Consider the following 13,250-nt stretch of genomic DNA (forward strand, 5'->3'; position numbering starts at 1 on the left):
GGTCTCAAACACGCGGCCCGCGGGCCGCATGCGGCCCGCCAGAGCATTTTGTGCGGCCCTCGACGACATTTTAGATTTTTAATAATTTGACAACAAATAAGTGTCACATATCTTTTGAGGTTATAAAGTGAAAATTCCCTCTTAAATTGCTCCGAAAGTCTGAAGGTATTCACTATTCCGCAAACTTCACTATTGCATCAATTGCAAACGCTACCATATGCAGTGAAAGATTCACTATTTCGCCACATTTCCCATTCATGATGACAAAACCTGACCCTTAGACGATTCGTGACTGAAAATTATGAGTTGGACTTGGACGCGACCTTTCTTAGAATTACTCAGACTCGGAGTGACTCGGAATGCCGTGAATTTGTTAGAACCATGGACGCAACAAACTAATCGCGTATCAGGGGAGTAATAATGGGTCAGAAGGTGGCAGATTGGTATTTCGCTAACTAAACAAGTGGTTATGGCAACCATTGGCATTCTGTTAGTTGGTCGCTAAACCATGTTTTTAAGGTCACTTAAAGGTACCGAGTACCGTATGTGGTACGCTCCAACGATGTAACAACAATGGGTCGTTCGGCGTTCCGACATCTCAATAAATAGGACACATTCATTATTATATTTATATTTTTTCTGCTCCTATATTTGAAGATATTTGACCATGAGATTAATAGCCCACTTATCAGAAGTATACCCGAATCTTGGATTGGAATCACAGCTCAACCGAAAAATGTTTTGATATCAGATCAGTCTCTATTATCAATCTGTTACTCAAAATATTCAATAGTAGCTGCAAAATTATGACCCGATAGCTTTTATGATGGCATCATACATTTGTCCGCCCATATGGTGTCTATATCTTATAATTAATACATATCAAGGGCAACAACGATTCTATTGAAATAGTTATAAATGTGATGATTCTTTTCGTGCCAGGCCTGAATTAACACAATAGTAAATCACATTTTGACGATGTGTGTTTACTGTCAGTCTGCTGGATCGGCTCACTTTCAATAGGACTATTCATTCCCGCCAAATAAGGCCTACTTGGAAAGACAAGAATACCCTATAAATGCTGCGGCCCGCGGCGTCGTCAAAACTGGAAAACTGGCCCGCGAGCACATTTGAGTTTGAGACCTCTGGCATAGAGTGTAATGCCATTCAATTTTGCATATTGTAATTCCGCAAGATCAGGGATCGGCAATTATTTTTCCAGCTTGCTAAAATACGTAGGTTGGCCGAGCCTCAAGTTTAGACTATATCCTGCGACGTTCAGTTTTATGTCTAAATCGAAACCTGTGAATTACGTTGTTCACACATGCTACTAAGCGGCTGTGTTAATATCAGGCTGCATCCCGAGCTCTGTGTTGCTTGGTACAATAGCTTTCCTATCTTCGCTTTCAGGTCTTCCCCCTCAGCCGAGTGTATGTTTTTCTCTGCATGATTTTTCTCATAATGCCGACTCAAATTATATTCCATAAACACGGAAACCTGCACGGTGCTCATCATAAACTCAAAATACGGGTTCACAGCTGACTTCAGTAAACAAATATTTCGTGCTCCAAATCTTGTTGAAATGTCGGCCTTCAACCGCATAACATCCTTTATGGGTGAGGATGACCGCTAATCACGTGCATTGATTGCATTATTTTATGAATTAGGCACTGGAAACGTATGACATAACAGTAAAGTACAGACCTTGTCATTCCCAATATAACAATGACAAAGAATACGGGAATAGCATACTTAGCTATATTGACTTTATTTTGAACCTGGATTACTCATACGACTTACGAACGCTATACGTAATCACGGTACGTGCATAAACAAGACTTCGCACTAAACGCATTCCAGTTCAGTGTATGCAGCTTATAGTTTTAGTCCACGCAATAACATGGATAAATAGATATTCCATGGTCTGAATTCCAACGTACTTTTCGCGGGCAGGTCAGAATCGCGCGGTCCGCACAATGCCCAGGTCTGCACCATTTACTACACATGACAAGAACCTAAAACACGCAAGATATCAATCGCGCAATGGGAAACCATTGTATTCAATTGTTTGCTAATGAACGAGCTGCCATACTTGAGCCCCTGGATACTATCCTGATCCGTCATATGACATAGTATAGAAACAGACATAAACACCCCTGCTCTAATCTATATAGGCTGTATACATCAGGGATCTCAAACTCGTTTTTTTTTTGTGGCGGACCGGATTCAAAACTTTCGATTTCTTGCGGGTTGAACCTATCAAATAATATCCAAAGGTTACCACCAAATCCGTGCCTTTGTTTTTCGGTAACATTATCAAGTCTATAAAAATATACAGTATCGCGTATCATAGGGTTTCAATTCTAGCAATATTTTTATTCGCTACAGTCAGAAACTTTACCAGTCACAAATAAAAGTTGAAAGTCGGAGAAGTTGAAAGTAATGGAAGCTGCAGCAACGCCAGAGAAAGCTGACTGCTCAGCCGTACAAAGTCAAACTGTGGCAACGTCAGAGAGTGCTGGCTGCCCAGTTCCATCAAGTTCAGAGAATGTTGAAGACGAACGTGGAAGTGTCAAAAAGGAAAATGTGGACCAGAGCCCCGCGAAGAGCAAGTCAGTGGGTTCTGACGATCCAACCAGTAGTGACGGCACTTTCCATGGATTCGATCAGAGATTGGTTGAACTTGAACGTCAGTTCCATGAAACAAAAGGCGAAGTTGAAAGATATTTGGACGCAACTGAGACTGCCATGGCGCTATGCGCAAATAAAGAGGAAGTGCGTGAAGAAATGAAAAGAGTTGTTAGCCATCGAAACGAAATGAAGAAAATTACTGAAGAAATTATTTCAAATCACGCTGAAAGTACGGAATCAAAAGATTTCACCAACAGTCTGAGGTTGGTTGAAATAGATTTTAAAAGAATCGCGTACAATGTAATTGACAAAAACAGTAAGATTTCGCCTCGAGCACAGTTATATTACCACTACAAAGGAGGCTGTAACGATACGATTTAGGTTGAAGATTAGAGTCACGGCGTAACGAGTTATAGTAACACAGCGCTGAACCATCTTACTTATCAGTTATCACACCAATTCAAATCTAGAGAGACAGTTGGGCGTCACGCGTGGAGAATTAATCATGTTGCGGAAACCACATCCGTTCGAATCATTTAATAATTTACATGGGATGCACTGAGATTCTCGGAATGAAACTAAAATGCAAGCTCAGTCCTCACTTGATCAGTGTATATGAGTCTTACGAGACATTGAATATATAAATATATATATGTAAGGCCCCAAATTATAAAGAAAACTTTCGACATATCATGCATGCACCTCATTTATTTGTACGCACCTCATTTATTTGTACATGAACTCTTCAAAATACTGAAGATCAATCACATAAAGACATAGCTCTAGCAAATAGTTGCAAGGGATGACGACTCTGATGAGGTATTTATCTTTTTGTGATCAGATCTAACTTGCCCGCACAACAATCAAGGCGGGTCAGAAGTCTGGAAGACTGCGTCCTCGAAAATGCAGATTGCAGACGCATTAATACGTAGGAGCATAGTAACAAGCAACCGCAAGTACGGATACGGCTGGAGACATGTTCAGCATTCCTTCGTGATCCTCTCCTTTTATGTCCGCATAAAGAGTGAGATGGGTCCGCCCTCTGTTTCTTTTCGGGTATCCACCGTATGGAAACCATTTGATATAACGATTTCTGTTACTGTTACGTGGCGAGTTCTAGAAATAATGGCAAGATATATAGGCTACCTGACGAATGTTTGTATTTTGATACCTAATATAGATGGGTTGCACCGCTACTGTATTTTAGAGTTATATTGATACTCGGTTTTCAGGCCAAAGCCTTTGGGAATTTAGGCTCTATTCAATCGCCGTACTCAAACAAAGTTACTTAGGGGCATGGTTGAATTAGAAATGTCACATATTTTTTTGAAGTCATGTTCGAATTAGACAATGCCTCAGCTAGATACGTCTTGTCAGTAAAAATGACGCTCGTGCACACTGTAAACGAAAATCGTGTATTTTGTTGATTTTCACCCTAGCGCGGGGTGAAAATCAGATAAACGGCACTTTTCGATATCAAGTGGTACTTTCACACCATTCCAATAGGTGAAAATGAGGCAAATACAACAATCCGCAATATTTGAGATATGTCCCACGGATGTTTTTCGTGTATACCATCCCAGGAAATCACCCAAAAGTGATATAGGCTAAGGGTTACCATACGTCCTCCTTTAGAAGGATTTGTCACCTTTCTCAAGAAATCGAATAAGAAGATGCCAAAATGCCCGCCTTTTTTGCAATTCGTCCTCCTTCATACGATCTGTGACAGCCAGGCGATTGTACAGGCAGAACTGATAAACGCTATAAATGACGCGAAATCGGGATTCCGACGTTAGCGACGGCAAGGATGACTAATATTTAAATCACTTTAAAGTGAGTCTTTTGGGAGTCGACTTGGAAAACTGACCAGGTTTTGCGTGTCCTCCTCTCTCGATCTCCAAATATGGTAACCCTAGCATAGAACTGCAAGCAGACAGAACCCGCTACACCCCTGAGATATATATCTATTCGGATTGGTGTATTTTACTCATTTTCGCTCAAAGGAATGGGTGTGAAATCACCATTTGGTACCCGAAAGCCCCTTTCACCTAAATTACACCCTGTATAGGGAATCAGATAATTAGTCCTACACCTATTTTAAACCAATTGATTTACAGCACCGGACAATCCCAGCTGACCGTATTAAATTAAAAATTATACCAAAAGAAATCAGTTATCGGCTTCTAGAATCAGAGAATGTGACTTGAGGTAGCAATGGAAATTCATACGACTGGCAGTCGGCAATGGTAATATTTCCATATGTGGATCAAAACTGCAATGTGGCGTCTGCAGGTTAACCATTGGTGAAGGTTATTATGCGACTATGACTTCATGAGTGAAATCGTTGATATAAGGAATATTATAAATATATGCGTGCACGGAGCTTATTATGAAACCGAATGCTTCCGAGAGAGCGTGAAAATTATGACAAGGCTTCCTCCGAAAGGTAACCATGCGCATCGGATCTGTTGCCTATAATTTTTACAGCATGTGTAAATGGTATGGCTCGACTCGACGGTTTCGCTGGCTCACTCGCTGATGCTGAAAACTTACTCCTGGGGTAATGGTCCCGTCTATCCATGCAGTCGCGTATCTTTCCCTTCCTCCTGCCGTCTTCGGCTTCAAATGCTTGCGGAGCTTCTCCATGATCAGTGCGTAGTCGTTTTCAGTTCTCACTCTCGCCAAGGAAGATCTGCCTTCGTTGCATTTCTCAACACCGCGATTGTACGTCATATTTCTAATTCCGGTTGTCGATATCCAGAAACACCCTTTGTCGACATTTTCATCCTCGCACGGGGGAGACCACTCTAAAATATTAAAACCGATATAAAATATTAAACCAGGAACTGGATATTTTTGCATTGGGCCAAGCCATATTGGGTTGCATTCTTGCTGTTGTTGTTTCGGTATTCATGTTGTTTCAATACATTGGTCCTTTAGACCGATGTTCTTTACTATGATTCCGGATCTGCGTACTTGTAGCTCGACCCACTTTCGTTGCAGACTTTTATAAGATACCGCTTACGCGGATCGGATGACGGGAAGGAGCATTCTTGTAAATCTAACGTAACGATTACCCGCTGAAGGATATTAGTCGACTTTAAATAAGTAAAAATGAATCCACGGAGCGCACATTAACGCAATTAAGCTTCCATGATCCCTGACGCGTGTGCATAATTATTAATCAACATTATACAAACGCATCGGATAAGTCTAATTTAGAATTTGCAGATTCCAAATGTTCGCTCCAATCCTGGTTTTGATTGCCCAACAATTTAGCACTTGGGCACCCACTGCGACGAATCTGAAACAAGTGAAATCATACACACGACATGCACCGGCTAACCGGCGTGTTGTTTTCCATAAAAGATCAATTACTAACAATAAGATGCATGCAGGTGTCAAAGGATACCCCGGCACACGTGATTGGATAACAGACTATAGCACTAAGTACTGGCCTTCTGTTGTTGGACTATCAGTGATGGTGGTGGATGCCGCTGTTGTTGTGGTGTCATATTGCGTCGAAAATGTTGTGTCATCATAATGAGTATCAATGGAAATTGAGTATCCCTTTGTTTTCATATATTCTTCGAAATTCTTAAAACCCCTCTTGCCTAGAAAGTAGTAAATTATCAGTAGGCAAATAATTTTACCAGCGGATACGCCGCTTTCATACAACTTGAAATGCATAATGTATACAACTATACAATACATGCATGACGCAATCTCGAAAGTAAAGGTATAGATCTTCTTCCCAGTTGCGTAGCAGCCACTTGGCGCCTATGGCTCTGCACCATGGGCGGCAGGCGGCTAGAGGGCGGCAACATGTGCGGCGATGACCTTTTATTTTTTAGTCAACACTTCAGCAGTACTGAAAAAGGTTGGTAATATGGGAGTCGAGGCGAAGTGGTGGCCTTTGTTTAGTCAATACAAAACGATTTCCCGTAAATATAATTAGATAGATTGAAACTATTTTAAAATTTTGGCGCCATTTTTAGCGAAAGCCGTGGGCTGCGGCATATGCTCCTACGCCGCTGCTTCTTCCCACTACGATCAGTATTCGTGTTGTCACTACGGTACGTTATCATGAATCATGATTGTATGACCTTTACAGACTGTTTGTCACGACGTCTGCGCCAGTCATCCCCTGAAGCTTGAATCAAAACAGGCAAAGGCCATGAATAGTGTCATTGGCAAATATTTATTGGATAATTCCGTCTGTGCTAAATTTATCAAGGTGACAGATTTCGCTTCGTCAGGAGAGACCGTTCACACTTTCATTGGTGTGCCTTGGAACAGACTTTTATCAAAATACGCCAGCCTAGTTTGTGCCAACAGAAGGAGTTCGTGTACCAGCGAAAAATAGTACATTGAGCTTAGGCGAATTATTCGATTATTCGAAATGTTATACCGGTTGCGTCATATTTGGTGATACGATTGCTGATATACAACGTTATTTCGATTCCTGGTTCATCTCAATATGAATATACTATCCATTTGTATGTTGAAGTTCTGTATATCCATGAAGCTATTCTAATATGCGATATGGATTGTTCACATCAGTGCTTCCTGGGCTTGGCTGTTCATTGTCATGTAATCTGTAGCTATATATTGGAAGTCCTATATTGTCATACGAATTCTATCGAACCATAGAAAGTGTCAAGAACTGAGGAAATATAGTATTCAGCAAACGAACAGGCCCGTTGTACACGACAAAAATTAAAATTCTCGGTTAATCAAACGAAAAAATTCATGTATTGCACATACAATGTTCGCCGTTGATGCATTGGTACAGCGTATAACCGAAAACCTTGTTATGCATACGGAAAATGAGATGTCTGTTCATGCATTATTGACAGGTACCGATCCCTCCTTGAACGAATGTTGAAATAATGTCGCAATGCTTTAACCATCGAACTCACCATCGAAATCCTGTAAATAAAATATATATTCACCAAACCATCTGAAATATCCTGATCAAACTATAACTGATGTGGCAAGTCGGGATTTCGAAGTTGGTAATTCCTTGTATCATAGTGAAAATGCCAGAGCGAAACAGTCAGCTTCTAGCTTTGATATATAGCCTTGCGGAGGAGCATTGTTTCTTGGTTGGCTATACTAGGCAAGAGCCCTGCACTGTGGAAACTGCGGCATCCCCACCCGTTGGAACCAGCGTAAAGGAGGCTGATGACTGAGTCAGTCGGTCACTTTTTACGGTACCTCGTGCACAGCACAGTTGTACCCCGTATTATATCTTGTCGTATGACTTTGTGGAGTAATGCCAACTATCTACTATACGGTCGCGAATAGCTTATTGATTTCATTGGTTGTAAGTCCTGTAACATATGTTTCGCCAGCATGCTTCTTGCTCAAATTTGAAAACTCAGCCGACCATTATTAATTATCGTATGCTTACTACTTCCAACGTGTCTATGTATTAAATTCATGGCGCAGACAAACTAGCGTTGCGATACGGTGCTTGTCAATAAAGAAAGAATTACTGGTGATTTTACTTACAATAGTCATCTCGACAGTTCGCTCACAAGCACCAGTAGCATGCTCACTATCTGTAAAAATGTGACCCGTGACCATAACGTCTCAATACACGAATTGATAATTATCATGAGTTCTTCGGAATAAAATCCACAGGAAATGATTTAATTGAGATTTGCAGTAGCATCATTAGCAGCTGCAGAGGAAATGCATTGCTAGGCGAACAGAACATCGTATTTTCTTTTTGTTTCGTTGGAAGTTATTTACAATTCAAGAGCCGTTCACGAAAATACCGTGCAATACATTGTGATTAATGTACGAATACAAATGATCAATATTCTTTTTTTGCCATCTGCAAGTATTGGGGAATAAATCCCATTCTTTCTAGGTTCATGCCGAAGAAACGATCACTTTGTACTCTAGTCCAGTGGTTCTCAACCTTTTTCACCTCGCGGACCGGTAAAATTACAAAATATATTTGGCGGACCGGTAGACCCTAAAATTGAAATCAACCTCAAATGTAATGTATGCAGCCGTTTTTCTGCAAGTATGGCACTAGAGCAGGCGTGGCCAACCTTTTTTGCTATTGGCGGCCGCATTTCGATGACTTATATGGCCTACGGCCGCATTCCAGGACATATTCGCAATTAACTTTTCTGGTGAACTCCGAACTATTCTACTTTTTCATATCGTCTTACTATGCGCACCGAAATCGCTACATATAGTGGTCATGTTACGAATAAATACTCGGATCGGTTATGTTCCCGCGAAGCGCGAAAATTATTTCAGTTTCACGAATGAATTTCGTCATTAATATTCTTAGTTTCACATATTACTATCAATTATATATCCTTTCTCCTCCAAAGCGATCAGATTCATCAGTAGAGTTGAAGGAGGGGGTGTTTTCGAAAATTTAGGGCAAGTTATAAATGATGGGCCAATTGTTAGTATAGTCGCGTGTGGTTATTTCTTGACCTCCTATCAGGATTGTCGGTATAGTGGAAAGATATTTGAATCTCCTAAACGTACCAGAAATAAATTTATTTCGTAAGGAGCGCACGATTCCAAGTTGGTATTTCTATATGTGGTGCATCATTTTCCTCCACTGTTCGCATGTCTACTGTGAGGTTCAGATTGCAAATGGCTCAACGACTATATTAAAGTCGAAAAATGAAGCCGCATTGAATCGCACCTAGCGCGAAGAAAATCATTTCAATATCAATCAAAATATCTCAAAAATTCTCGAGTCAATTTTCAAGTCGACGGGCGCCTACACATAGCCTACTAAATGAATTACGTGTCCGCGACCGCACAAATTTTCTTCTAAGGCCGCCGTTGGCAACCCCTGTACTAGAGTAACATTTTTTGGGTTTTGTTCGTAATTAAATGTGTTTGTGATGGTAATCATGTGATTTTACGGTAGTGTCTGCTCAGTGCTGAGTCGAGGTTGTTTGTTTGTTGTTGTTTATTCACAACATTGGCAACCCCTGTACTAGAGTAACATTTTTTGGGTTTTGTTCGTAATTAAATGTGTTTGTGATGGTAATCATGTGATTTTACGGTAGTGTCTGCTCAGTGCTGAGTCGAGGTTGTTTGTTTGTTGTTGTTTATTCACAACATTGGCGCTTATCGCCTATATGGTCATTTGCGCCCAGCACATTAATTGCAGTAACACAATGTCTTTTGCGGTATTGCTTCGTTTTTCTGGTCTTTAGCTGCCATCTTTCCAGAGTTCGGCTCTCTCTTCTTCTGGACTTTTCAAGGCACTGTACTTTACAGCGGGATCGGCGATGAGGAGCCCAGATAAACCTCCGACACATAGAAACATGGCCGAGCCGAGACTCGAACCAGCAACCACTGGTGTCGTGACTGCAGTGTTTAACCAAGCGCGCCACTCGCTCGCACTCGAGGTAAAATTGTCTTGCAGACAGAAACATAGGCTAATTTCACCACGATGGCGGCCGTGGATTAACTGACCGCGCCAACTCTCTTAGACAACACCCAGAGATGAATCGTTTTGGAGTAGGACCAAGTCCCTCGTCGAGCTATCTTGCTCATTTCCCAATACTTCCAGACGTAGCCTACTACGAGTACAATGCACCGCACGAAAACACCCGGCAACAGCGATACCTGGCCCTCCACAAAATTATTTAATCGAAAACGAATGATAGTACTAATTGCGCAGTTTAGTGAGGCAGCTATAGTACTTAGCGAGTCGCTCGCATGTCGTCCACTGAGACAGCTTGAGCTTTAACTCAAATCGAACATGTTTCGGACCTAATCTTACCTCACGAAGTTCTGCATCAGTTTAAAATTTGACGTTTTATTTGTTTACCGATTGGGCAGCCTTCAACATCTTGCACCTTGAAATTAAGGTATAAAATCCTAATATACCCCATACGGACTGGCAGAAACGTCGTCGCGGACCGGCGGTTGAGAACCACTGCTCTAGTCTATGCCATGAACGTGATTAGTGCATCTTAAAATGTGCTTTTGTACGTTAATTGGCGCCATTTTTAAACTACTAGGCACTACAGAGGAACTTCTAACCTGCTCCGTCTCCTTTAATGCAAAGTAGGTGCCCAGCCGCAACAAGCCAGCAAACAGATTTTATCAAACAACTTATCATTTTCCCGCGATACACGAAAAGACTGTAAAGACAGTTGAGAAAGTCGCGAACTGCCCAACATCATACGTATACAAAATCGTGCAAATGATTAGGAGTTATTATCTGTGGATAATATGCATCTTCAATTCAACAATATATCCACAATATTCCCGGAAAGAATGTTTTATAGGTCTCCAAATTCTAGTATCGTCAATTTTCGTATTCTGCTGAATGAAAGGTGAGAAAAATACTCAAATAAGTAGTTTAACAACGTATATTTGGCAAGAGGTCGCATACTTTTAGCAGTTAATTGGAGGTGGCCAAGCCTATACTCTCCAAACGGCAGCGACAGACACTAAATGCCTAATGACCAGGATGGTAACCAAGTCACAAGGCTCCGAGTCACCAGTCAAACTTACTTTTGTAGTTTAGACTCGAGTCCAATCCGAGTCCAAGTCAACTATAGTAGAGAGTCGATTTCGAGTCATAGGGTTCACTGTTCAGTTTTGAGTTCAATCCGGTTCAACCCACTTCTTTCAACTCTGCTCGAGTGATATATAGAAGGGCTAGCATTCATATCACAACCATGTTCCTCAATACTAACAATTTCTGGCGCTATTTTCTCCAAGTAGATACACGAAATACCAATATTTGAAGAGCTTCTTGGAGGTACAGAACTTCAATATACAATTAAATAGTATATTCATATTGAAATGAACCCGAATATTTTCGGCTAACACTCGTCAGGGGTAATCGTCAGCAACTAATAGAGAATTGGAAAGAACATTGTAGGATATTGTTGATATACAATGCTCTTTCCAATTCTCTATTAGTTGCTGACGATTACCCCTGACGAGTGTCAGCCGAAAATATTCGGGTTCATTTCAATATGAATATACTATTTAATTTATTCTTCTTCGAAGATACAATGAAATGTCTGTCTTGGCCGTAAGTGAAAAAATTATTCGAGTCAAGTTGATTCACCAAAAATGGCGACTCGAGTCGAGTCATTACAACCCTGTTTGTTTGTTTATGGGGTATCCATGGTGTTTGTCGACTACTATGGTCATTTACACCAGGCCGATATTCTTCTTATTTTCCGTAACTGCCGACTTATAGCACGGCCCACCTTTAGGCTTTTGTAAGACACCGTTGACGCGGATGAGGTGGCGAGGTAAACCTCCAACACTTAGGTATCGGAATTCGGAAGTCGACCTCGGTCGGACTCGAACCCGCACCCATTGGTGTTGCAGCCGCGGATTATACCACTGCGCTATCTCGCCACAACCCTGCTAATGACGCTATCGATTAGGTGCAATATTGTAATTTATCTTCGTGCAAGGGTCATTTCAAGTGGCTGTTGTGACAATTTCAATCCCACTACTTTGTACTTTTCCAAATCAAAAGTGTAAAATCTATGTGCTGTTGCCTGAAACTGTTGAGAATTAGGATAATTAGCATATTGTGATGAATTGAAAATGACCAGACTTGACTCGATGATTCGAAACAATGCAAGTAAGATGACTTGTGACGTGGTTACATTTAATATATATATAGTTTTCTGATGTCTATATAGAGACTTATAAGTAGGCCTACACCTAGAAAAAGTAATACAAGTTACAGGAATACCCTGTAATGAAACACATAGCCTGTTCGTTGCGGACAAAACTACTGATATGATAAGCTCCACTATCACGCGTTATTTAGCCTGCACATAAAATTCGTGCTAATAATAGTAATAACTGCAACTGCTCTTTTCAGTCGTTCCTTTATTGAACACTCTTCTACTGAAAGCCATATACCGGTTTTGTAGCCCTAATATAATTAGATAATCTATGAAGCCATACGTAGAGTGAGATCGCTCGCGTTTCAACCGCGGGACTACTCATTTCCTAACATTACTCATTTTTACTCATTTTCCAACATAGCTTCCTCGAAACTTGGTTGCGATGGTTGCAACATAACAACCAGTTTGAGTCATGCATTGTATTTTATTTGCATACTTATTGTGTTATGACATGTTTAAAAACCTTCCTCATCAGCGTTTCCTGAGACTCTTGGATGCTATAATTCTAGCTGGCACAATACAAAGCCTACACCAGGGGTTCTTAACACGCAGCCAGCTGCTTATTTTGCGGCCCGCAACGTCTTCGATTACGAATACAATTGCTACTGATATGGTATTGTTACATATATATATAGCTACATATATATTTAGCTACTTAGCTCTGTCATCGCACGGTACAAGTTGTGTTTATTGATGACTCATTCTGCGGTTTCTTGATATGCTCGAGTTGAAATTGGTTTGGATAATCGGTATTCGTCTTGACTGTGGTTTATGAGAGCCCAGCCGGGCAGTACACACTTATCAAGAGTTCTACACGCACCACCACTGAATTGAACAGATCGCGACACGAAAAGGAAAATCAAACCACGAATACCCAGCTTTCAACTCGCTGTGGAACAATCAATTAGCTTATTTGTCGAAGAACAGTTGTCGTGACGAATCAAGGAAGTT

At 41.0% G+C, this 13,250-nt stretch overlaps 1 protein-coding gene across 3 annotated transcripts; it reads right to left on the reverse strand.

Moving 5' to 3' along the window:
* Nucleotides 1-3,149: 3,149 nt before the first annotated feature.
* LOC145438210 (uncharacterized) lies at nucleotides 3,150-10,867 on the reverse strand. 3 transcript variants are annotated; one of them, XM_080315602.1, is made up of 5 exons: nucleotides 10,675-10,867; nucleotides 8,149-8,198; nucleotides 7,456-7,563; nucleotides 5,185-6,245; nucleotides 3,150-3,747 (listed from the first exon to the last, which is right to left on the reverse strand). In XM_080315602.1, the coding sequence occupies exons 4-5, from the start codon at nucleotides 5,491-5,493 to the stop codon at nucleotides 3,553-3,555; spliced, it is 504 nt and encodes a 167-aa protein (XP_080171728.1). In that variant the 5' UTR covers nucleotides 5,494-6,245; nucleotides 7,456-7,563; nucleotides 8,149-8,198; nucleotides 10,675-10,867; the 3' UTR covers nucleotides 3,150-3,552. The 3 variants fall into 3 exon arrangements, with proteins under 3 accessions (XP_080171728.1, XP_080171727.1, XP_080171729.1); XM_080315601.1 differs by having other exon boundaries at nucleotides 5,185-7,563; XM_080315603.1 differs by lacking the exons at nucleotides 7,456-7,563; nucleotides 8,149-8,198 and having other exon boundaries at nucleotides 5,185-6,240; nucleotides 10,660-10,867.
* Between the last annotated feature and the right edge of the window lie 2,383 nt (nucleotides 10,868-13,250).

Source organism: Botryllus schlosseri, chromosome 4, assembly GCF_051294905.1.
Source record: "Botryllus schlosseri isolate E-star chromosome 4, Bs_hap1, whole genome shotgun sequence".
NCBI classification, from domain to species: Eukaryota; Metazoa; Chordata; class Ascidiacea; order Stolidobranchia; family Styelidae; genus Botryllus; species Botryllus schlosseri.